At 37.2% G+C, this 25,937-nt stretch overlaps 1 protein-coding gene across 1 annotated transcript in view; it reads left to right on the top strand.

Annotated features, from left to right (window-relative positions):
* spef2 (sperm flagellar 2) overlaps positions 1 to 25,937 on the top strand; it is a 26,618-nt gene continuing 681 nt past the window's right edge. The window contains exons 1-35 of the mRNA XM_079872519.1: positions 1 to 75; positions 229 to 331; positions 2,245 to 2,497; positions 3,203 to 3,373; positions 3,559 to 3,699; positions 4,238 to 4,314; positions 4,513 to 4,681; positions 5,679 to 5,867; positions 5,960 to 6,147; positions 6,796 to 6,964; positions 7,128 to 7,344; positions 7,466 to 7,569; positions 7,770 to 7,860; positions 8,748 to 8,800; positions 8,895 to 8,998; positions 10,309 to 10,547; positions 10,663 to 10,801; positions 11,084 to 11,238; positions 12,222 to 12,358; positions 13,250 to 13,377; positions 13,464 to 13,602; positions 14,463 to 14,600; positions 14,685 to 14,842; positions 15,687 to 15,770; positions 15,856 to 15,964; positions 17,596 to 17,716; positions 17,794 to 17,919; positions 18,067 to 18,205; positions 20,310 to 20,536; positions 20,724 to 20,827; positions 23,062 to 23,244; positions 23,453 to 23,545; positions 23,900 to 24,070; positions 25,034 to 25,219; positions 25,630 to 25,752. Of these exons, the coding sequence (XP_079728645.1) occupies positions 18 to 75; positions 229 to 331; positions 2,245 to 2,497; positions 3,203 to 3,373; positions 3,559 to 3,699; positions 4,238 to 4,314; positions 4,513 to 4,681; positions 5,679 to 5,867; positions 5,960 to 6,147; positions 6,796 to 6,964; positions 7,128 to 7,344; positions 7,466 to 7,569; positions 7,770 to 7,860; positions 8,748 to 8,800; positions 8,895 to 8,998; positions 10,309 to 10,547; positions 10,663 to 10,801; positions 11,084 to 11,238; positions 12,222 to 12,358; positions 13,250 to 13,377; positions 13,464 to 13,602; positions 14,463 to 14,600; positions 14,685 to 14,842; positions 15,687 to 15,770; positions 15,856 to 15,964; positions 17,596 to 17,716; positions 17,794 to 17,919; positions 18,067 to 18,205; positions 20,310 to 20,536; positions 20,724 to 20,827; positions 23,062 to 23,244; positions 23,453 to 23,545; positions 23,900 to 24,070; positions 25,034 to 25,219; positions 25,630 to 25,752 (4,986 nt within the window). The 5' untranslated portion in view covers positions 1 to 17. The remainder of the gene's footprint in view (positions 76 to 228; positions 332 to 2,244; positions 2,498 to 3,202; positions 3,374 to 3,558; positions 3,700 to 4,237; positions 4,315 to 4,512; positions 4,682 to 5,678; positions 5,868 to 5,959; positions 6,148 to 6,795; positions 6,965 to 7,127; positions 7,345 to 7,465; positions 7,570 to 7,769; positions 7,861 to 8,747; positions 8,801 to 8,894; positions 8,999 to 10,308; positions 10,548 to 10,662; positions 10,802 to 11,083; positions 11,239 to 12,221; positions 12,359 to 13,249; positions 13,378 to 13,463; positions 13,603 to 14,462; positions 14,601 to 14,684; positions 14,843 to 15,686; positions 15,771 to 15,855; positions 15,965 to 17,595; positions 17,717 to 17,793; positions 17,920 to 18,066; positions 18,206 to 20,309; positions 20,537 to 20,723; positions 20,828 to 23,061; positions 23,245 to 23,452; positions 23,546 to 23,899; positions 24,071 to 25,033; positions 25,220 to 25,629; positions 25,753 to 25,937) is intronic.

A 25,937-nucleotide genomic window follows, 5' to 3' on the forward strand; every position in this document is an offset into this window, starting at 1 on the left:
AAAATTAAACGCTCAGAATGTCAGACATAATCTGCCAGTGGCTGAATTCAGAGCTCCAGCTGTCAAAAGTCGTTGGTAAGTTACGAAATAACGCTAACTTAGCCGTTAGCAAACGAGTTAACGATCCGTCCTTAAACGGTGTATTAATACCTGAATTATCATTTTATCAGCTAAACTATTAGTAATAATTCCGCCTTTTTTTCTTAATGTCATATGAATCTTTTGCAGAGCCGTATTCCTTCGCCAGGGATTTTGCAAACGGTTATTTGATAGGAGAGATCCTGAACAGATATGAGCTGCAGGAGGACTTCCACCTGTTCACCAAACAAAGGTAGAACTTTAGATGGATCGACATAGGCCTGGCCTACATATTTTTATGTTTGTATGTTATGTACTTTTTATGTGTATTTTTATGTTACATTTGTACATCTGTTTATTTCCGGTTCGGTGAATAAATAGCCTAACGTTGGATAGATAGATAAAACAGGTATATATGACTGGATGGATTGATTTGTTGAATAGGTGATTGGTGGGTGGATAGAAATATAGATATTAAAATAGTGATTTTTTTATGAAATGTATATATATTTTTATATGTATCCATCCTTTTATGGATGGATGCTCATACCATATAATATGACCTAAAAGCAATGGGCTTTATTTTGATAGATAGATAGATAGATAGATAGATAGATAGATGGAGAGACAGATAGAAAGGTAGACAGACAGACAGACTGTCACGTGTGACATAGATAGAACAAATTGAGAGCTGTTAACAAATTGAGAGACAAGACACGGAGAGCTTTTTATGCTATTTACATTTACATTTACATTTATTCATTTAGCAGACGCTTTTATCCAAAGCGACTTACAAATGAGAACAATAGAAGCAGTTAAACTAGCAGTAGGACAACAAAATGCAAGTGCTATGACCCTTCTCAGTTTAAATCAACGCATTTTTTTTTTTTTTTTTTTTTTTATTTTTTTTTTTTTTTAATAGAACAGAATAGAGTAGTAGAGAGAAAGTGTTAGTATTTACATTTACATTATGCTATTAAGACAATATCAAAATTGACATCCCAATCAGAGTCTGGCTAAAAATAATCAAAACCGTAATAGAGCCCATCGCACTGTACGGGTGTGAAGTCTGGGGCCACTCACAGACCAAGAATTCACTAAATGGGACAAACACCCAATGCAGGAGCTGTGCAAGCTGTGCAAAACCCCAAATAATGCCTGCAGAGCAGAATTAGGATTATACCCACTTATAATAATAATTCAAAAAAGAGCCATCAAATTCCATGCCCACTTAAAAAAAAGCGATGAACAGGCCCTCCATCACAAAGCCCTGACATACCAAGAAAAACGAGAAAAACACCCTTGGCCGATTGGTCTTAGAGCTGACGTCACAAACTGACAATAAAACCCCAGCCAGACCAAACCAAATAATTAAAACACAAAAAGAAAAATACCTACAACATTGGACAGACGCAACAGCCCAACTAAGTAAATTGGAATGCTATCCGGCCCTAAACAGAAAATATGAATTGCCAAGATACCTGAGTACACTGAGCGACGCTAAACTGAGAAAAGTCCTGAGCATGTACAGACTCAGTGAACACAGTCTGACCATAGAGATAGACACACACGCACACACACGCACACACACACACAGACCTGGCTTCCGAAGGAAGAGTGACTGTGTCCTCACTGGAAACAGAGTTGCATTTTCTAACATCCTGCCCAAATTAAACACACATTAGGGACACTTTCTATCCCCATTTCACAACCCACCAGAAAGACTTCCATCGGAAAACAAATATGGAAAACTCCCCACACCAGCTAGGAGAAAGCCCAGCTAGCTCAAACCTGGCTGCCAGACAAAAGAGCCTCCAGCGGGACAGAGCTACCAACACACTCTCTACACGCCTAGAGACACTGATATAAATATTAGAAGATTATACATTTTAATTGCTATGTTTATTTTCATGTAAAAAATATATTTTTTGTTCATTTATTAATTTATTCATTATTTATTTATTTTTATTGTATAGTGTTATTAATCCTTTGGCAATGTAAAGATTGATTTCACCATGCCAATGAACCTATTTGAATCTTGAATCTAAATAGATATGCAGACAGAAAGATGGTCATATGTTGCCTAGATAGATAGATAGATAGATAGATAGATAGATAGATAGATAGATAGATATCTTAATTATTAGTATTTGTGTTATTCCACAGCACGGCGAATGCGAAGCTGAATAACTTTACTCGTATAGAGCCCACGCTGCAGCTGCTAGGTGTGCCCTTTGACCTGGGCAATGCCAAAGCAGTGATGCAGGGCAGACAGGGGGCGGCCACACACCTGCTCTACCAGCTCTACATCCTTCTGCAGAAGAAGAAGAAATCAGGCCTCACTGCCACAGCCATGGAGGTCATGCAGCCCGCGGCCACAGCCCGTCTGCACCGCATAGAGAACAGCATCTATACTGAGGTGATCTTCAGTTCATTTCTTTCTTCCTCTCTCAGGGGTGGTCATACTTTTCTGGTTATTTGGCACAACTTATTGCCCTGAAATATATTAAAGATCCCTAACATGAATTGTGTACACAGATTGGCTCTGTACAATACAATTTCTCAGTGGAAAGGTGGTAATGTCACTATTTATCATTTTGATTTTCTTATTCATATTAATCATAAACTTTAATTAGTAGTGTGTCATGTGAATAAGTCACAAGTACAGTTACTTTACTGAAGTTTGGGGTCTGTATGATTTTTGAAAGAAGTCTATTATGTTCACTAAATACAGTAAAAACAGAACAAAATGTGAAATATTATTATAATTTAAAATAATTGTATTGTATTTGAATATATTTTTAAAATGCAATTTATTCCTGTAATGCAAAGCAGAATTTTCATCATCATTACTCCAGTCTTCAGTGTCACATGATCCTTCAGAAATCATCCTAATATGCTGATTTGCTGCTCACAAAACTGTGTTTTCTAATAAAATATTAGATAAAATTGCATCTAAATATTTAAAAAAATAATAATAATTTATATTAAAAAGTAGTTCAAATGTGGCAGGCTGCATGTCATCTTGTAATAATTGGTAGCCTGGTTAGTTTCATGTTTAGATTAGCTTTACCAACACTGCAACCTTAGGACCAAAGAAAAGAGCCTCATGTTTGTCCCACAGCGCTTGAAGACTGTGGTGAAGCGTGAGGCGGATCTGAAGATGCAGAAGATCGCAAACCGCTTCCATAAACGAGGGCAGGACATGTACAAGCGCTCGGTCATGACTGAACTCCTGAAGGAAGAGGAACGGCTCAAACGCCAGGAGGAGAGGAGGCTGAAGGACATTGAAAAGGTCTGCCTTTCTAGAGCTAAACCACAGCTGACATTTCCCAGCGATAAATATATGCATTTAACTCTATTATTCAGTAGCATCAAACAGCCATGAACCTGAAACTTCTACATTTTTTACTGTTTAATGGTGTGTTAATCAGCCTGTAATAGTGTTGACTGAAACTGATAATATGATTTGTTTGTCAGCACCGGCAGGCACGCAGAAAACAGAATGAGATTCTGATCCAGATTCAGTCAGCTGTAGTCCAGATCCCGAAGCCTCCACACACTCGCACGTCAAGAGCTTCTGAGAAACACCATCAGTTTCGCAAAAAGCAAGAGGCTCAGGTGAACAACACACAACTGCACTTTTGACATTATTTTCATGATAATTATGCACGTTTACAGCCCTAAGTTCTCGTTATTGTAATATAGTACATCAGAGTTGTTATTGTGAACTAAAACTATTAAAAATTGTTTTTGGTAATTGACATGAAGTGGAAATAAAATAAAGCATGAATTTTAGATTTTAAAAATTGTAAAAAACTTCTTTCAGTAAGTTGCCCAAAGGCAACATTTCTAATGAGTATAAAAATAAAAGCTATATACTGTTTGTATACAAGTATTACTAAAATAACCCTGCTGTACAGCACTGTGATGCTTGAATACATGTAAATGCTGTATTTCTTTTATTATATTTTATTACAATAATGAGAATTACCATAAATGAATTTCTTGTTTCTTTTTGATTTTGGGATTACACAGATATTGTGACAGACTGGAATAAAAACGGTTCAAATTGAAAAACATAACGAATTGTCAAAGATTGTTTTGACCAGATTTGATTGTGTGATTGTGACCCTTTAAGATGAAGTATGATTTTCAGCATGTTCATCGTGAGATCGAACAGTTTGAGAAGCACCGGAAGAAGATTTCTCCAGCTGGCGGTGAAGCCTTACTCGGGTATGTTTCCATAATGCGGAAAATCTAAGAATACAATCAAACAAAACAAAAACACAGAGAAGCTACCGATAGCAGGCTGACGTACCGTTCACAGTTCGTTCACTGACCGTCGAAGTCTTATTGAACACCAAACAGGAAAATATTATCCTCATTAGTTGAGCTCTGGGATGTAACATGTAACTTTACCTGGATTTACAGTGGCCGTGTGACCCAGCCAATGAGCACAGGCGACAAAGAGAAGTGGAACAAGGAGTACATCGAGAACATCCGTCAGCATCTGGAGGAAGACTCTGCTGCTCGGGAACAGAGAGAGATGCGGAGACGACGTGCTCTGATGGAACAACTCCAAGTTCATGAGGCTCAGCAGGTGACCAATGGTGTCGCTTATTTCAACACTATAAAGCCTACTGCATCATATTTGATACGCAAATTTCTAAGGCCTCTAAATTATCAACATGATCAAAACTTTGCTGGATAGCCTGTTGAGCGCAATCTAGTACATGTCTTCTGTCGTCTGATTGATAGTTTACATTTTTTTAGCAAGCAAAAGGCCTTTTAGTATAATTGTAAAAATGTCCCCCTTCTGGTTCTTCATGTGTCTGTCTGCTGTGAAATCTTTAACAATCTTTATAAAGCAAACTTTTATATTGTTAGTAACATTTCAAGATGAACACTTTACTGGACTGAAGCAACATCGGTTTACTTGATTATCCATACATCATTTTTTATAAAAATCATGTTAAAATTTGAGTGTCAAATGTGATCCATCAGGCTTTTGAGGAACGTTTATTTGTTCCTCTCTCAATAGTCATTGCATTATATGCCCAATAAAAAAAAACAAGCAGTGAAACATCATCTTACTAAGACATATAATTGGGAGAATATTTATATGCAGTTTATGTACTGTAAGTATCTGCTATACTGTTGTAAAGATCTCATTAATTTACATAACAAGCTATCAGAATTTCATCTTACCTTTTTGTTGATATAAATACCAGCTGTTTTTTGCTATTTTTGCTCAGTTTGGTCCTGAAAAAAAAAGCCTGATGCATCAAAAATCATACTCAAAAAACACATGGAAACTTTTTTTAGATGTTTTTTTTTTTTTTGTCTAAAGGTTCAATAAACTGTTCCATTAAAAGAAATCAATTTTTCTATTGTTAATTAATGTCAGGATTTACAGAGTTAAACATCAGCTGTTTTAGGAATGCAATACTAGCATAGTGCAGTGGTTAATACTATGCAAAATGTGTTCAGTATTTTGAGTCCTGCTTAAAATTGTATGAATGTCAATAAAGTGTCAAACTTTTGGCCAGCAGTGCGTCTTGATCATATCTGGTTCTTGCGATGATATTTGTCTGCAGGAGGCAGTGCGAGAGGAACAGATGGTCAGTCGTTTGATGCGTCAGACGCAGCAGGAGAAGAGGATCGCCGTGCAGCTGATGCAAATAAAACAGCAGAAAGAGGTACTTCGACAAAACCGGATCTTCCAAGAGAGACAATACCAGGAACGCCGCCTTCGAGACTTCCAAGAGGCCTTGGATAGAGAAGCTGTGAGAGAATATACATACACACATGCACAAACAAAAACAGAAAGTTTTTGAGAGGTTTTGATCATGATTGTCCCATCACTGCTGCCGTCCAGGTTCTCGCCCAACAGGAACGTCTGGAGCGCAGTGAGCAGATCAGGATTGAGCATGAGCTACACAAACAGCTAGTCGCCGAGCGCGTTCAGGCTCGCTATCGCAAGCACTTCGACATCTGCAGAGGAATTCTGGGACAGATTGTCGATCTGGCGACAAAAGCTGGAGAATATCGGCTTCTTACATCCAAGTATTTATGTCCCTGATCACTCTACTAAACAGCAGTCATGGAGTTTAAAAAGCTCACGTGATGAAAAAAAATAAATACTCGCTAGTTGAAATAAAAAAAGAGTTCAGTGTGCTATGTAAAATAACTTATTAGTGCATTATAATAAAAATAAATTTGTTTTATATAGACACTACTGTATAAAAGTGTGGAGTCAGAATTTTTTTTTATATTTTTGAAAGAAGTCTCTTATGCTCACCAAGGCTGTTTTTTTTATCACAAATATAGTAAAAAAAATAGTAAACTTGTGAAATATTATTTCAAATTAAAATTATTGTTTTCTATATGAATATATTTAAATCTAATTTATTCCTATGATGCAAAGCTGAATTTTCAGCATCATTACTCCAGTCTTCAGTGTCACATGACCCTTCATAAATCCATGCTAATTTTCAGATCAAGATCCTTTCCTTATTATTTTTAATGTTGAAAATACTTATGCTTACATGTTTTACTTTTGATCTTCAAATGCATCCTTGCTAAATAATAATAATAATAATAAAAATTCTTACTGACCCCAGACTTTTGAACGGTAGTGTGTGTAAGGAAATAGTATGGTATGTTAGAAAAATGGTATAAAAAAAGGTAAAATGGCCATTCACTCTTTCTCAGTCTGATACCAGTGAAGCTGATGCAGGAGTGGATGGAGCTGTTTTTCAGTGGTAAGCCGCTGTATGAAGTGGCCAGTGTGCAGCCCACCCCTACTGACCCCACACCAGAACAGATCATTGAGCTGGAGAAGCTGCATATACTCAATAATCAAGACTACAACGAGTATGTGGTAAGGACAGTATGTTAAGAGTATTTTGAGTTCATGTCAACTGACCATTCATTCTCTTGAAAACCATGTAATTGTTTCCTATGAAATAACTGTCAAGGGATGGACTCATTTACGTGTCAGTGCAAGTATTATGTATGTGTATCTTTCTGTCTGTTCACTTCAGGCCATGATGGGCGAGTGGGTTTTGCATGAAGAGGGCGAGAGTCAAGCCTCACCAGTGAATAATGATATTCTGGATCATGTGTTGAGTCGTCTACAGAGCATGATTGTCCGACCCAGTGCCAGCACTCCTCCTCTGTTTCCCCTTTTCACCATCAGAGCGTGCATGCTGGGAAAAACCCACTCAGGCAAAACCTCCTGCCTCACCAGGATCAGCAACGGTAGGAGTTGATGCTTCATCATAGTAAGAGCTGTACTGGAAGGAAAAGTGGTTATGATACATCAGGAGGACTGTATTAACTAAATTTCCTGACTCGCTGTTTGTTAATCTCTGGGAATCAGTTCTTGGCATCCATGTGCTCTCAGCCAACACTTTGATCCAAGATGCTCTATCAGACTATCAGAAGGAAAAACAGGCTGCGAGTGAAAGCCAAAAAGTGTCACAGGTCAGTAAACACTCTTAGTATTATGTTCGTTTCTTGAGGTAGAAACCCAAAAGAACTTATCATAGTTTTCAGCAAAACCTTTATTAGAACAGTTTGTGATGTATTTTACTGTACTGTTGTCTGTTCAAACATTTAATTTACTGCATTATTTACACTGTTTTGTCCCATGTTGGTGTTGATCATGTATTTGCCATGCTCAGAAGAACCTGGAGAGAAATGGTTCTCCAACAGAAGGTATTGAGCAGCCTCAGAGAGATGAAGAGAAGGAGACATCCTCTCCTCTAGAGTCAGGTTTGTGAGAATATTAGATAACTTTTAAAACTGATGTTATTTACACTACCATTCAAAAGTTTGGGATCAGCAAGATTTTCTTTGGGGAAAGAAAGTAATTCTTTTATTCATCAAGGATGCATTTAGTTGATCAAAAGTAAGAGTAAAGACTTATAATGTTACAAAAGATTTAGATTTCAAATAAATGCTGCTCTTTCTCTTTCTCTTCTGCTGTGTCTGAAATCGCCGCCTATACCTGTAAATAGGGCACCATTTGAGGGGACAGCCATTTGTAGTGGTGTCTGAAACCATAGTTGATGTTATTGAGTGTACTCATTCAATCCCATAATGCACTGCAATAATGAGTGTACAACCAATGTACACCAGAAGATGTCGCCACAGCTGAATCTTCCATCCATCCATTTTCCAAAGCGCTATATTGCCGTGGTCTATATTAGTAGTAATGTAGGGAATAGTGAATGAGGGTATAGGGGGTGATTTCGAACACAGCCTTCATCAAAGAGTCCTGAATTTTTTTTAGCACGGTTTCCACAAAAATATGAAGCAGCCCAACTGTTTTCAACACTGATAGCATGAACAGCAAATCTACATATTAGAATGATTTCTGAAGGATCATGTGACACTGAAGACTGGAGTAATGATGCTGAAAATTCCGCTTTGATCACAGGAATAATTTATTAATTTATAATATTCTTGTATGTATCATGTAAATTTATTTCCTTTTTTTCCATTAATTTAACTGTGTATTAGTTATATGGTTCTCTATAAATGCTCTATACCAAACCCTAAAACCCAATTAAAATAAGGTTTAAAAAGAGTGACATATACTATGGAAATGCTCACTCAAGTTCCAGTAGTGATTGACTCTTCTGTATGTCTTGCATCAGGACCGCAGCCTCATGAGATATCTGGACTTCACGAACAAGAAGATAAAGAAAAAGTAAAAGCATACACAAAGCCACATAAACTCTCTGTAATTTAGCAGCATTAAGCTCTTTGATATGGTTCATGATGCACAATGCTGTGTTGTGCAGTGGTCGTTGCGAGCGCAGTGTGGTGCAGCGGTAGAGGAGGCTCTCAGGACAGGCAAAGCTGTTCCTGATCAACTTCTGGTCGACATCATAGTGGACGCTATCAGGTAAAGAGCTCTAATGCTTATTTTCTGATTTCACATTTTGTTTTTTGCACAAGTTAAAATATTTTTTTTAATTTACTCTATATTACATTACTACACAACACTCTCTGGAATATTTGATTCTGACTCGTTAATTCAAATAGTTTTTTGGGGGCTATTTATTCTGCAAGCATTTCAAATGTCCCATATTAGGGGGCTAACTGATATAAATTGAGTACTGTTCAGCTGGTCATGTGATCATGGTGGTCACTATAGTATTATCATCTAACGTGAGTGCACATGAAAAACTTTGTTTATTCATTTCCTTTGGTGAATTAATTAACAAATTAATAATAAATTATACAACTACTATAAGTGTTTATGCAGAACCTGATTTCACCAAGTGAAATCAACATCTTTGTTGATCCTGGAACAACTGTCCAATCAGATTTGAGGGACAAGTTTACAGTTTATATCAAGTTTAGGCTTACAACCAAACCCTGGTTGCTTCTATATCAGTGTTATTCACTATCATTCCCCTCTGAATTTAGGGATAAGTTATGGATAGGGTTAGGACTACATTTTCGGACAGGAATGTTGTTCCATGATCAACAAAATATGTTGACTCAGGAACGCATCTAACCAGGATGTGCTATACCTACTGTATATAGTAAATCTCAACTGCTAGATTGGTATATCGTTGGAAAATGTAACTATATTATTGTACAGCCCTATATATAAAGTTAGATACAAAAGTATGTTCAACTTCATCCACATACATACACTATTCTCGTGCAGGGCGATTATGCAAATCAATGGCTTGATTGCTTGTATCATCGTAAAATGTAAATCGCCCAGCTTTAATATTCTAAATGCAACTATAAGGCATGAAGTTCTTAATGCTCGTTCACAGTCACACCAAGGGCTATAAAGATATAGTTCTAAAAATCATTCTAAATTTAAAAGAATAGCAGAGTCTGCACCACAACTATAATGATAAAGGCACAGAGAAACAATATCGTTAGAATCACTTTCAGAATGATTTTTATCCAGCTGATGAATGATAAATACTATGACAACTAATCAGAATCCTTCCAACTTTAAAGAGCTCGAGTATTTAAAGCGGCAGAGGGCAGAACTGCAGCGCATGCTTATAATAAACTGAACGGTATTGGACCCTAATATAGTTATTGTTTTAGTTATCTTTATAGTTATTTTTCTTGTTGTGAATGGCCTTTAAGATATTATAAACTCTAACATCTAACATTCACTTGACTTGTAGATAATCTAGTTCTTTTAAAACCAGTTTGATTCCCTCCTGCTGTGTTGTTCAGGAACATCCCTGCTGATAGTGGCTGGATTCTTGACGGTTTCCCAGTGGAGATCAGTCAGGCTCAGATGCTGGAGAAAGCTCTGAATGTTACAGAACCTGATGAGACCGAGACAAAAACACAAAGCAGCTTATCCACAAATACTCCTAAAGATCCAAGTCCTCCATCCCCTGCACTGGACGTCGTGCTGCTGTTAGATGTTTCAGATGAGCAGGTTCTGGAGCGAGCCGCTCACCAGGATGGTGAGTTTATGCAGATTGAAATGCCAGATATTATTAACTATTCAGTTACTCTTAGCAACATGACCGGTATTGTTGTTTTTAGTATGGAATAAGCTGTGCTATCTTCACTCATTAGTAGATGGGGAGAGCAGAGGGCAGGAGAGAGAAAGCAGTGATGTTCCAGACGAAAAGACGAGTATGACAGATCTGGACACACAAGGTCCGGCATCCTTGTCTGATGACAAAAGCCTGGGGACGAACCAGATACAGCACAGGTGTGTGAGAACAGTGGTTGTTTTCAGTACATGGGACATCATATATAGACACAATTACAGTTAGAAAAATACAAGCTTGATTTTGTAAAGCCCAAACTATACATATGGTACGCCAGTTTTCAGAACTGGTTCATGATCCTGGCAAATCCTGATGGATAAAATCAAGTGTGTTCATTGAATGCTATTTCACCTGAAAAAAAAAAGTGTCATTTTATGGAGAAAAAATGTTTTTTAAAGCACAAAATTATAATATAGTCTTCTATGTTATGGTTTCTTTAATAGAATTAGTGGGTTCCATGACACATGGCCAAAACTGGAGAAATGGTTTGGTGATCGGCAGAATATTCTTGTAAAAATCACAGCAGATGTAGATGAGGAAACTCTCTTCAAAAACGTGGAGATGGTTCTGATGGACACTATGGACTCTGTTGAAAAAGGTACATTGATTTTCTTCAGACTGCAAAATAAAACATTATATATATAAAAAGTTTCTATAAAATGTGTTTTTAATGAGTATAGTATTTGATACATCAGGCTTTTATGGCTCATATAGTATGATGTAGTGAGAATATGGAGCTCAGTTTTATTCAGAGGCCCAAACTGAGCAAAAATGTAAAATTTTGTGCAGTTTCTGATTTTTATATGGCCAAAAAGTAAGATGAATTTCTGATATCTTGTAAAAAATCAATGAGATCTAAATAGCAATATAGCAGGCTACTTACATAAAATGCATATAAATATCAGCTGTCACTCCACATCTCCCAATAACATGTCTTAGTAAGATTATTTAAATAGTATTTAAGTATTTAAATGGTTAGTTTTATGATCAAAGCTCTGGTTTTTATCGTGGGGGGAAAAAATTCAACGCAAATACAATGATGATTAAGAGAAAAGCCTGATGGATCATATTTGATATTCACATTTTTACATGACTTTTCTAAAACATGATGTATGGATAATCAAGTAAAGCAAACATATAAAAAATATTCTTACATTTGCTTGAAAAAATCCAGTAAAGATAACCTTGAACCGTGACCTTAAGGGGGAGATGTTTTTACAATTATTCTTAAAGGCATTTTACTTGCTAAAAAGTATAAACTATCAATCAGACGACAAAAGGTATGTAGTGGATTGTGTGCAACATTTCTCTGCAAAGTTTTGATCATGTTGATGATTAAAAGTTTTACAATTTGCGATATCAAATATGAGGCTTTATAGGGCTTAGCATCTGCTCTTCTCTACAATTTTCTCCAATTAATTCAAGTTTTAATTGTTGCAGACTTGTTCAAACATTTTGTAGACTTGAAAGTTGGAAAATCTTCCATTCTTCTACCTACAACTTTAACATTATTGATTTGCACCTATATGTCCTTGTGTGAATGCATCTCTAGTGAAGTGTGCTCTCTGCCCTGACCCATAGAAGCAGCTCTGGGTCACTCCAGGAAAATGTCTTCCTCACTCGAACACAGCCGTCCAGAGAGTGCCTGCTCTGCGAAGTCTTCAACAGCGACCCCAAAATCTGCTGGAAGGGTCTACGTGGAGGACCCCTTACCCGAGGCACATACACACACATAACACACCTTCTCTCAGAAGACTGGCAGATGCTTCAATTAAACATGGAAAAATGACATTCAAAGAGTCTGTTTGATTTTAAAGAGCAGATGCAGGGCCATTACACTTATCTAGTTTGTTTATTTTTTTAATCAGTTTGATACTCAAGTTGGTAAAGTCTCTTAAAGGAGTCATAGTATAAGGGCAATAATATCTTGAAAGAGTTGTATGCTACTGTAAAGACAAGTTCACACCACCAAAATCAACTCTAAACTTCTTTCCCATTCCAAAAAGAGAATTCCAATTAAGCTAGAAAAAATACACAGATTTTGTGATATTAAACAAATATACAATACTGTTCAAAATATACAGTACTGTTTAAAATATACAATACTGTTAAAAATTCTGTTTTGGAGTCAGTAAGATTTTTAAAAACATCAAAAACATTAAAAACATCTTATGCTCACCAAAGCTGCATTTATTTGGTAAAAAAATACAGTAAAACAGTATTTTAAATATTTTAAAATGTAATTTATTCCTCTGATTCAAAGCTGAATTTTCAGCATCATTACTCCAGTCTTCAGTGTCACATGATCCTTCAGAAATCATTCCAATATTTGCTACTCGAGAAGTATTTCTGATTATTATCAATGTTGAAAACAGTGGTGCTGCTGCTTAATTTATTTGAAGAAATCATGATACATTTATTTCAGGATTTTTGATGAATAGAAGGTTCAGAAAGACAACATTTATTTTAATCAGAAATCGAATATAGGAAATTCATAAAATGGTTGTGAAAAACTAAATTGAAATGTTTTTTGGCACAAAAAAGTATTATATGATCCATTTATATCATGTCAGTTTTTGTGTTTTTCTCTTATGTTCATCTTTTTGCAGGAGGTCCCAATGTATCTTGTTCCGTACTGGGAGACCGTCTGTAATTCATATGTGACTAACGTTAAAACAGTGATGCAGAACCTCCGCGGTGAACGCGAGCTCATCATTCACCACCTCTACAACATCCGGTGAGAGAACAGCGCTCGCCTGTGTGTGATGTGAGGGCCTGTGAATGTGTGTGTGAGTGTATGACGGATGTGTGTTTGTGTTTCAGGGAGGACTTCAGGCAGTGCCTACAGAAGCCGGATCTGAAGCAGGAGTTTGTAAGCGCTTGGCAGAGCGATTATAACAGCGTTCCTGACAACATCAGAGAGGACGAGGAGACCAAAGGAGAGCTCCATCAAAGACTGGATGTGAGACACACTCATGAACGGCAAAAAATTATTTTCTTCCTCAGTATTTTTGTCTTGTTTTCCAGTAAAAAATATCTTAACATTCTTAAATCAAGATACATTTATTTGAAAAGAAAAATTACATCAGATATAAAGACTTTATGCTTAAAACAAGTGAAGAAAAACCAAGTTGTTTTCAATTTGAACTACATTTAATTTTACCCTATTGACAGATTTCTTAATCTGCTTTCTCGTATTGAGTATAAAATCACTTAATTTTGATACATATTTTATAAGACCCAATATCTTGTCACTTTGCTTCTCAAGTCAATGTATCTTGATTTAAGAATGCGTACTGAAAGACAAGACTAAAATACTGAGTTAGAAAATCATTTTTCTAGTTTAACTCGTAAAAAAAGACGTTTCTGCAAGTTTGTATTTTCACAGGCAAAGACATGCTAGATTTCAGCACTGAAAACACAGATGTACAAAACCATAAATCATGTGTTTTGTGTGATATTTGCAGTATATTTATTTGCAGCAATAAAACAAGGATATTCTTTCTTTTTTTTTTTTTAAGAAATGTTTCGGTGCGAGTTTCATTTAAACCTATCTATGTTCAATGTTTTTCAAGTAGTTTTGATGTTACATGGTATTTATTATTAAAAACCAATAAAAAGTTGATGAAAAAGTCAACAAGCAGTAGTGCAAAATGTTCACAGATGTCAAAGTTTTGGTTTAATAAAAAAAAAAAAAAAAAAAAATTCAGTGAGCATTTGTTTGCTGGCAGGTTTATCACAAATTAGCCACAAATAAATATTTGTCGTAAAAAATGTTTTCATACTTTCATTCTAATCAGTGCGTCTTTTCCTTTTGTGCAGGACTTGCGTGAGCGTCTGTGGGACATCTGTGATAAACGCAAGGAAGAGGCGGAGCAGGAGAGAGCGGGAGTCATTGATGGTGGCTGGTTAGATGATCACACTGCTGTACTAATCAACCATTATTCTGCATTAATGCAGGTAACACACACACACACTCCTCTAACACATCACAAAACTGCCTGGAATGAGTTTGAAGTCTAATGGTTCTATGTCTGTGTACAGATAGAAGTGGGCCGCTTTCAAGACTGCCTGTGTCTGCTGAGAGATTACTATTCAGCAATGTGTAAAACTGCGTTTCCTGAATCCACACGTGGCTTCACTCGCGTCCCATTGCTTGACATCACTGCAGAGGAGTATATCGAGCAAGAGGGGTCAAAAATGTGAAAAGAAGCATTACACATCATGATTTATCATCATGTCACAGACATTACAGCTCCTGCAGTCATGCATATATAGCAGATATACTAGTTTTTTAGTATGCATGCAAATTTTCACCTATTTGCCAACATATCCAGTATTAAAAAAAAGCATAGTGTGTGGAATATTGTATCCCAAAATGCAGTGCGCTTTTATTTTAATCTTCAATTTCAAATGAACAAATGACAAATGAACTGATTTAACATTTTGATCATACTGCCAAGAGTTTTATTTCAGAGGTCACCACTTGTAGAGCTAAATATTTTCATGATACGGTCAAGTCACATTCATTTATATAGCGCTTTGTTATTTTCCTGTTTATTAATGTGAAGCTGCTTTGAAACAACTTGCAGTGTTAATGTAAAATTAATTATGAAACAAATTCAATTTCAGCTGTAAAGCAGCTCTACAGAAGTCAATAATGTCATTATTCAACTCAATTTAGCTTCAATTCAGTTTAATAATTATCATTGTTGCAAAGTTCATCAGTTAATAATCGAGTTCAGTTCAGCTGTAAAGCGGCTCTACAGAAGACTCAGTTCAAGTCAGTTCAATGTTGATTCAAATTAGTTCAATAACTGTCGTTAGTGTCATTATCCAGCGCAATTGAGTTTTCGTCCTATAGTGCCAGTGCAGTTAAATCGATAATATTACTGAATATTTCTTGTCTTTGCAATATACAGTAGTGTATACTGTGTAGTAAATGTTATATAGTATTTAATTCTGAACACAGACATTTGTTTTTTACAGTAAAGATATTTAGACCTGATGTTTGGTATGTTAAAATATTATGCATTCTTATTTCAGCTCTGGTCCTGCGCTGTTAGAAAAACCTGGAAAGATTGCTGAAGAAAAAGACTGTGAAATGGAGGACAAGAAGAAAATTAAAGTGTATGTGTGCTTAAAATGTTTGTCTTTGGGTGTGTTTAAAAAATAAGTATGTTTGTTGAATAACTGGATGTGTTTGTGCTGTCAGGTTTCCGTTGGTTTCCTGCAGATCTCCCACTTCTGAGATTCTGCATCATCCCGATGAGAATCTCCTGCAGGAGTTCTTCCAGACCGCACTCACTGCCGTCAGGACCATGGTGTGTTGGGTATTAGAAATATCTAATCATCTTTTTGCTGTTGAGCTTAAAAATATGGGCCATATTTGCCATTACTGATTTACATCTTCTGACAGTAAAATGCAATGTGTATTTTAAAAAAAAACTTGCAGCATCTTTCAGTTAAGGCAAGAAATATTCCTCTGAACTACATCATGTTCAAGTAGGCAGTGTCTTTGTAGACAGTTTTGACTCAAATCAATTAAAAAATATGTAAATATTTTAGCCTGGAAATCCAGACCTAAATCTGAAAGATTAATGGTCTGGCATCGACTAATGAAACTCGTCCAGCTCGAGGGGCGGCACCAAGCATGCATTTGAAAATCTCACTGCACGCAATTGGATAACACTACGACCAATCACAACAAGCCCCATACGCTTAGCTTCCAGCGGAGCTAACTGGTAGATTAGACTCTTGCCATATCCGGTCAGCAAAGCAGCAAAAATGTCCTTCTTGCAAAGGAGCGATTCAAGCGGCGTCTTCTGTTCCTCTTTTAGATAAAAAGCCAAGTCTAACTCGTTCATTGTAGCGGCCAAAGCCGTTTCAAACAACTGGAGTTCATCCATAGCCATCTTGCAATGTTTACTAATGACTTCGACGTCACATCGCTGTCGTCATCTGTTTAGCCCGCCTATATCAGATAACCCGATGTGATTGGTGCAGCTCGGATACAAGGGCATATTTAATGAGCATCATTACTCGACGCCAGAGTAAACTCACTGAGCAAATTCAACTTGTGCTCTCGCGAGAACTCTGGATTTCCAGGGTATAAATATTTCGAAATTTAGTCAAAATGCAGATGGATAGATCATCTATAATATGATTTTAAAAAAATGTAATACTGTGTACATTTGTTTAAACATACGATATGCTGTAACTGAGAAGAAAAAAAATGCATCAAAGAATTCATAATCACATTAAAAACCGAAAAACGGCTATTTTCAATGTAGTAATTTCTATAATGTTGGTTACTAATTTGAATAAATTGTTTATAAACACTACTGTTTAACAGTTTGGGGTCAGTAAGAATTTTTTTTAAAGAAATTAATACTTTATTCCTCAAGGATTGATCAAAAATGACATTTACATTGTTACAAAATAAAATTCTATTTCAAATAAATGCTGTTCTTTTGAACTTTCTGATCATCAGAATGCATCATGGTTTCTACAAAAATATTAAGCAGCACAACTTTTCCAACAATGATAATAATCAGAAATGTTTTTTGAGTATCAAATCATCATATTAGAATGATTTCTGAAGGATCATGTGACACTGAAGCCTGGAGTAATGATGCTGAAAATTCAGCTTTGATCACAGGAATAAATTACAAATATTTCACAACATTACTGTTTTACTGTATTTTTGATCAAATAAATTCAGCCATGGTGAGCAGAAGAGACTTATTGTATATTTTTCATTATCGTTTCATTATAATGTTGATTCTTTTATCTTTTTGTCCATGTTTAGACGTTTCATAATTTATTTAACAAAAACGATAGTTCCTACTCAAGATTCTGTTTGGATAAGCTATGAGTTATGAAATGATGATATACTCACCTGTGTCGGCACATCTGTCGTCTTCACGTGTGTTTGCACACAACTGTGTGTCAGGTGTTGGCAGAGACGCAGCAGCGAGAAGAGGAAGGTGATGAAGAACAGAAGCCGATAGAGAGACAGACATCGCAGACTTCAAACTCAGCTACGGACAAGAAGAAAGCAGGGAAAAAGAAAAGTGAAGACTTTCCACTCCATCATATGTATGAGTTTCAGCGCTGGTGTGTGTTGACATGAGGGTGTGTGTTGTTTTAGGTGATCCCACCCCTCCTCCGCAGCCCAGTCCTCAGCCCACAGTGGTGAAGAACCCTGAGGAGATCAAGAGGAAGGCAGAGGGGACAAGAATCAAACTGGAGTTCACAGCCGCTCTGAAACGTGAAGGTACGCTGTGAGCTATTGGCTGACATTGTCTCGTGGTGCCTGTTGCGCTTTTGCATATCACTGTGTATATCAACAGTACAGAGCTTCAGGATGTCTGTGTGTTCATGCGATGTGTAAACAGTAAGAATGTGCTGTGTTTGTGTGCAGAACATGCGGTGAAGCTGCGTTTGGATCTGGTGAAGGCTCATGCGCTGAGAAACGTGAGCAGTTTGCAGCAGAGAGCGGAGCAGGTCTACAGGAACATGGAGGAGTGGCTGGGAGCTCGCTTCCTGTCTGAGATGAACAGGTGAGAGGAGGAGAGGAGGAGAATTAATCCATTTAGCTGCAGAGATGAATGATGACTTATAAATGGCTGAATATCTCAAATAAACGGGTCATATGTCACTCCCAAAACCACAATATAAAGCAAAAGTTTTTAATTTAGCTAAATAAATTAACTGCAAATGATTTTTATTTTATTTTATTAAGATTAGCATAAACTTAATTCTGTACAACAAATAACATGATGTATAAAATCTTGTTTTGCAATATAAATTCTTAGTCAACTTATTTTGAATATTTTAAATATTCTTAAGCTATGCACTATAGGCCAAAAGTTTGAAATAATAATTTTTTGTAAAAGATTTTTTTTATGTTTTTGCAAGAAGTCTCTTATGCTCGCCGAGTCTGCATTTATTTAATCAAAAATATTGTGCTTTTTATCACAATATTAATGTAAGTAATATTGACATTTTATTTCAATTTAAATTAAAATGTAATTTACAGGGGTGCAAACAGCGCGCTTTTCGGCGCCTCCCGCTTTTTTCACGTCAGTTTGGGTGACTTGTGTGAATCGTGCAGATCATGGTGCAGATCCGAAGAGTTTTTTTTTTAAGGGGGGGGTTTGAAACCTTGTCTCACTCTGGATCTGCCACTGCATCACATTTCTCTCTGCGTGGCGTGGAGTGTCCGTTTTTATGTCGGCTCTCATGTTAACTGGTTAGAGCTTGTGTTAGAGCACAATGCCTGCGTGACACACACACACTTCTCGAGCCGCGCCGAAACCGCGTGCTAGAAATAGAACCGCAACCGACGACTATTTTTCACGCGACACGCAAGAGTGTTGGAAGTTTTCAGACAAAATAGAAGGCGCGAATACTAATAAATTACATTTTGATGCTTGAAAGTCTCTCGGTTTTGACAAATGCATAATTGTAATTTAAAAAATAGGCCTAATTATCGATTTTCAAATATTGCCCCTGTCAATAGGCCTACAGAACGAAATATTCTGTAGTCTATTTTGCCGTCAATATTGCCGACGTTGTCTTTGCTGTATCAGGCTATATATATTATGTTTAACATCCAAATGTAGATGGTCTGTCGGCGCACAGAGCCACGCAGTCGCAGACAGCACGTGAAGTTCGTGAACACCGAATTCCCTTTTCTTTCTTATCTATTTGTGTTTGAACAGACATGTGCACGAAAAAATAAGCCAGTGTCCGTCTCAACGAGTTTCCCCGTAAACGCAGTCAAAATAAAACGGATGCGTGTTGATACTGGATAATTACCGGTATTAGATACGCGCATTCGTCTTAAAGGGACAGCACCCAATATACCTGCAGCTGTTTGTGTCACCAAAGTTAATCAAACAACAAAAGAGAAAGAGAAAAATCACGTTTTGTCAAAAGATAAACTGTATTAATACTTAATACAGTTAATTTACCTGAAAAACAAAGCACTGCTTTATTTCTCGTGTATTTGTGTTTTATTGTATTTATATTTGTATTATGTTTATTAGTTTCTATGCAGATGCACTAGGCCTACCCTACACAATTACCCCAATCATCCTAGAATTATTAATTCTTTACAAAAAGAGCTATTCAAATCATCAGGTGAAATTGTTTTCAGGAAGTAGCAGTAAAGCAAGAAGAAGTGCAAGATAGTTTTTCTAAATTTAATTTGACTCTATGTGCCTATAGGGGTGGGTTGGGGATGGTGGCAATGTAGTATCTGGATATTTGCCGCGGGACGAGGGCTTCGATTACCTCTCTCTTTTTTGACCATACATGTGTTTGCACCCCTGAATTTAAGCAGCCATTGCTTCAGTCTTCAGTCACATGATCCTTCATAATAAGAAACATTTCTTGAGCATCAAATCAGCATATTAGAATGATTTCTGAAGGATCATGTGAAATAGAAATTGTAGAAATATTTCACTATATTTCTGTTTTACTGTATTTTTGATCAAATGAAGCCAGACTTATTTTAAAAGCATTAAAATTTTATTTTATTATTATAATTACAAACCTTTGACCAGTAGGGTGTTTTTAATACTTTAAATATATTTTCTTCTGTTCCATGAAATTTTCTTTTTAAAATTGATAGATAGATATGTTTGCATGTGTTTCCAGTATCGACCAGCTGACAGAGTTTGTGCGGAAGCACATTGAGAATGCAGTTCAGATCCATCATGAGCTGGTGCTGCAGAGCGCTGATTTCTGCGTGGATGGAGACACACGTGTGGTGGCGAGTCCAGCATCCGCTCCGCGCAGATCCCTGGAAAAGCCCAAAAACAGCACTCTCACAGTCCAACAGCTGCACGTCCTCTGTGCTCAGCTGAGCAAGACCGCCCCGACAGGTCAGACAGTTACTACACAGAAGTCAAACATGCCAGGGATTGTTCACAAAAATTCTGTTACTTGTTTTTTGATTGAACAATTCCTTTAAAATTGTGTGCTAAACTGAATGAACAGATTGAGAGTTAAAAAGAACTAAGCGAACATGTTTCAGTTGAAGTTAGTAACTTTATTGTGTTGTGTGTTTAGGTCTGCTGTGTGGTAATGAGTTGACTGAAGTTCTGCATGAATTAACTTCTCATATGGGTAGTGATGTCCTACCTGAGCCCTGGATGCATATCACTCCCTCACAGGTACATCTTCACTCAAACACCTCCGTCTCTGACGAGCAGAGCAAATTATGGTTTATCGTGTGTCTTTGGTTGCAAACACTCATACATAATTTTCTTTCCCAACAAACCTTTGCTTAAAGTCTACATGAAACGGAAGTTGTGTCTTTTGTTCCCTAATGTGACTTATATCCAAGTATAAACAGCTCCTCCAACCAGAATTTTTTTTAGGGCGGGACTTAATTTTATTCATCTGGAATCGATTGGATTGTTGTGGTTTGCTATTGGTGGATCTCATGTGAGTGACAAGTTGTCCCGCCCTCACACCAGTGAACAGATCATCAGAGAAGAAAAGAGATGATGATGCAAGATGGAGAGGAAGATATTTTGATTAAAGATTATATGAATAAGGGCACATGAATTTAAAAATAATGATGTGCACATACATCATTTATAATGAACAGTGCAATATTCCATAAAATATAAGAAATGTCCATTTTAATGTCATGGTGACTTTAAACCAACACCAAAGATTCTTTTGTACCTTAAAATAATGTTTCTAAAAAGGTTTCAGTGGTTCATCAACTCGTAACAGGGTGAACAGCACTTCTGCATTTGCTTTGCGACCCTCTATCAGCTATAACCGCACTATGCAAGTCTGCCAGATCGGGTAGTGGATTTGTAGTTCGAATGAGACATAAGAAACTACAAGTTTGACTTGCTTTATGGCAAGCGTTACATTAGCAAAAAAATAGCAAGCAATGTCATTATTTTGTTTTTCTTCGTTTCTGATGTCGCAATACATCATACTTTCATAAAATCATGCAACATACTCTACCTTGTCTGTGGACATCTTCCAAAGTCGGTGCTCGATAAACAAATAGCGCGCGTGCGACGGTAGGCTGCGGTAGGCTAAATTATTTACGACAGCGGTAATGGACAATTCCGCTTCCAACCTGTAGGAGGACCGAAGAGGAAAAGTGCTTTGGTGTTGCTTTAAGAGGGAAGTGGCGGGAATTTATTCATTTTGAGAGTGTCTTCAGAGAATGTCTAATAAGACGAGAAGTTTCACTCTCAGTACACTTCCGGCTTCTGAACTGGTTGCAATTCAACTCTGATTCCATATGAGGGCGCTCACAGCACGAGTGCAGATTGAATGGAGGTCTATGGCGCTATACCCCTCAAAATCCACTTTTCTCAGGATATAATTTTTTGTCTAGTAATTTGAATGTTGTATTCGAAAGGAGATGCAAAGAAATTACACATTGCTGGGTGTTCGATTTTTAATCACTTATTTGCTTTAAAAAGTCTTTTAAAGTGTCAATGACGTCATACACATCGTACGACCAGAGATACTGCTTTACGGCAATCCTTCAGTCACTTTGGTGCTTTCGCGCTCTGCACTTTCTTTTCTCTCGAGGCATCGACAACACAGCTGACACAGGTAAATACACGTGCTAGAAGAGTTTTTGTTTTGTTTGTTTCTGGTCCCGCTTCGGATGCCTTGATGCCATCAAGGTGTATCTCTGGTCGTAATCAGTCCTTCACTGACCAATCAGCGGTCATTAGCAGAATGCTAGCGTGTTATGGGCAACAACAACTCAGCCTGTAAGAAATCGAAAGGACATAAGTACTCGTTCATTCAACTTTCGACCTATAACCCATGTTGAACTTGCAAAACCTACAATCAAATCTGAGATTTCTCAACGGCAATCGGGTGAAAGAGACAAATTTAGCCGTCTAGCCCCATAGACTCCCATTCAGTCTGCACTCGCCCGCGATCACCCCCAGTGGAATTCTAATGGAACTGCAACCAAGATTGATACAATGGGGCTAATAGGAAGTGCCAAGGCTCTCCGTAGACGGGCTCTGGTGTCTTCTTCATTGTAGACAAGGCCTTATTTTTTACTTTTTTCTCCTTAACTTCCTGCTTCAATAGGAAATGTGTCCAAACAGAAAAAAAACTGCTTGTCAAGCAATCTATAAATTTAGACTATAAATTCTGATCTGAGTATAATGTTAAATGTCAAATTATAGTAACCAATATTAACAATATTTTTAGCTGAAATTATAAATTAAAGTAAATACATAAAAAATGAGTTTGGTAGAGCTTTAAACTTAAGGCAATACATGAAGAAAACACCATTTTGAGATCATCGATGTTAAGACATAATTGACAAAAAACGAATTGTGTCAAATGACACGATGCCTTACAGACAAGTCCTTTTGATTGTGTATGTGCTATTGTGTGTGTGTAGGTTGATGAGCTGGTGTGTGTATTAGCTCAGGACTCTGAGATGCTGGACTGGCGTCAGTTCCTGCTCAGCGCTGCTCTGCCGTGGCCATTTCCCTCTCAGATTGAGCTGTTAAAAACCCTCCAGCGCTTCAGAGCCGTCGACACTGCAGGAACTGGACTCATCACACAAGAACAATACACACAGGTCTATTACGCTCATGCACATTTCACAGAACATCACTGCAACGGTCAACAGTTGTACAATCACTTTAACATTTTTAATTTTAATTTCATTCCAATTGCATGCTACTTCTACAATTAAAATCAATTGAAGCAAACCTCAAATATATTATTGTGCTACAGTTGTATGTGTTTATCAGTTCAGTTTATCATCTGTTTTGTTCTATGATCAGGTTGAATTGTGGTTTCCCAGTGAAAGAGATCTTCCTGTCCCGGATGACCCAACTGAACCTCTGCCCTACGACAGACTAGCCAACCTTAAGAAGGTAATGCAACATGAAGGATTTTGACAACTTTAAAGGGGGTTATATTATTGCTTTTATTGTTTTTTTACTGCCTTTTTTTACATTTTGAAAAATTCACAAAACAATCGGCATTAATGTGCCTCTCAGATTGTTGAAAACTTGTTTAAATAGACTTCAGCTGTTCATTTCTAACACAACAGTTCTGAAAGCTGATTCCTCATGATTTGACCCCTTTAATTCTTTGAGTAAAACATCACTGAATACAGTAAATGCATTAACATTGATTGGTTTATAATTTGAGACTCTTTGAGGTGTTCTGAACATGTACAGTAATCTGTGTATGAACATGCATATTTTTTTACTTTATGTGTGTAGTTTTTCTTCAGTCTGTTTGCGAGCTCACACTCCTCTCCGCTGATGCTGGACTATCTGAGCTTGCTGCTGTATTTCTGCTGCCATCCTGAACCGGCTCAGGGCTTCACCAGAGCGCTGGGCCTCGTGATCGGACACACACTGCACTACAAACACACCGGCCCACTCACACAGGTACACACATACATCTAACCTTAATTATCACAACTAATTGCCTAACCTAATTCTAACCTTAAAGGTGCTATATGTAACTTGTTCACTCTACTAAAGCATAAAAATACCATAATATTATATTTAGGAAACATGCTGAGTTCACATATTCGTTTCTCTGAAAAACACTTCTACAGCAAGTTATTTTACTTTGAAATGTGCGTTCCGTGTTGGAATGTCTGTTTTTGTTTTGGTCTGTGTGATCTCGACCCACTTCCAGTTCACCCAATAGTATTTCGACACCCCAGGATACCAGTTGGTAGGAGAAACAGCGCATTGCAGCCAGCAAACAAACTGGGTCAGAGATCGCAGATTCTACCCAACCTAAAAAGCCTTGATATCCATCTAAAAATCTATATGAACGATAGCATATTAAAACAAGCATATTATAAATTAACTCATCAACTCACAGTGTGTAAGAATCCTCTGCTTTCATTGTCAATTGCACTTGTTTCTGTTGCGTGTCCTCCTGCAGTACCTATTTCGACCACTAGCTTTCATTCTTCCAGACTGCACCTTTAACACTAAAACAAAGTCTTAACCCTCAAACAGTCCTTTAAAGGGGCGCCAGAAAGTGAGAACTGGCCAAAACGTCCTCACTTTACTCACTCTGATGGTCTACAACTCAAACTGATCCTCACAAAGATAACTGTACAAACGCAAACACACACAGTGTGACACAGTTAACGCTCTGCTGAGCTGAGGCATTTGTTGGTGAATTTCACAAAACCTGTCAAGAGCTTGTTGGGGTCATATTTTACACCAAAATCAAAAGAAAGAAAATTTAAAGTAAATCGCTTTTGATAAAAGTGTCTGCTAAATGATTAAATGTAAATGCTTATAGTTTTCTATTTTTCATTACTGTAATGTGCAAAAATAATCCATTATTTACTCTTGTATTGGTTCAAACCACTGTTCCTGCTGTAGTCTGTGCCGTATATAGAGGGCGCTGGAGTCGAGGCTGATGAAGAGGAGGAGAGGGGGGTGGAGCCTGATGAAGTGGGCGTGTCAGTTGATGATGTGCTCAGAGTCCTGAGTCGTGGAGACGATCACGTCTCTTCACATCTGAACCGATTCCAGCCGAACCGCAGGAGCAGAGATGAATTCAGAGAGGTAGAATATAACAGCCCTGATCCAAACCTATAAAGATCCATCAGCCCAACTCAAACCCCATTTCATTTGAACTATTTTAATTCAAAATATAAACAAATGAGAAACTTTTCCATTTAAAATAGCAAGGAAAATGACTAAAATACTTAACAAATCCATAAACATAGCTAACAATTATAACCATAGCCAACAATGTGCATGTGTTAGTCAATCATAATAGTCTAATAGTCATAATATTAGACATAATAGTCTCATAAATGTAGAGCTATTTTGTGAAATCTTTGTGTGTCCAGTAGACGTTCACTGGAATGTTTTTCACTCAGTTTTGAAGCAGAGCAATCTGTGTTTCTGTAGATCAGCAGATGATCCAGAGTCTCTACAGGACTGTATTTAATGTGTTGTCGTGTGTTCAGGAGCTGCTGAAGGTGTTTAAGGAGTTGGGTTTTAAGGGTGAGGAGAAGATTGCTTTCTCTACACTTTCCCAGCATCCCTTTCTACAGGATCTAATAGAAGGATCCTCACAGTACCTGCTTCCTGTGAGTATAACACACAAACATGTGATCTCACACACATATACTACAACAGTGGTTAGAGCTAAATACAGTTAATTTATTATTTCAGTGATCGAATGATCTAAACAGAGAAGATTCCAGGCACTAAATGATTAATCTATTTGAAACATTTTAAGCAAGTTTTGTGGCTTTTATTCCATGTTCCACGC

This window comes from Squalius cephalus (genome assembly GCF_949319135.1).
Source record: "Squalius cephalus genome assembly, chromosome: 5".
Classification (NCBI taxonomy): domain Eukaryota; kingdom Metazoa; phylum Chordata; class Actinopteri; order Cypriniformes; family Leuciscidae; genus Squalius; species Squalius cephalus.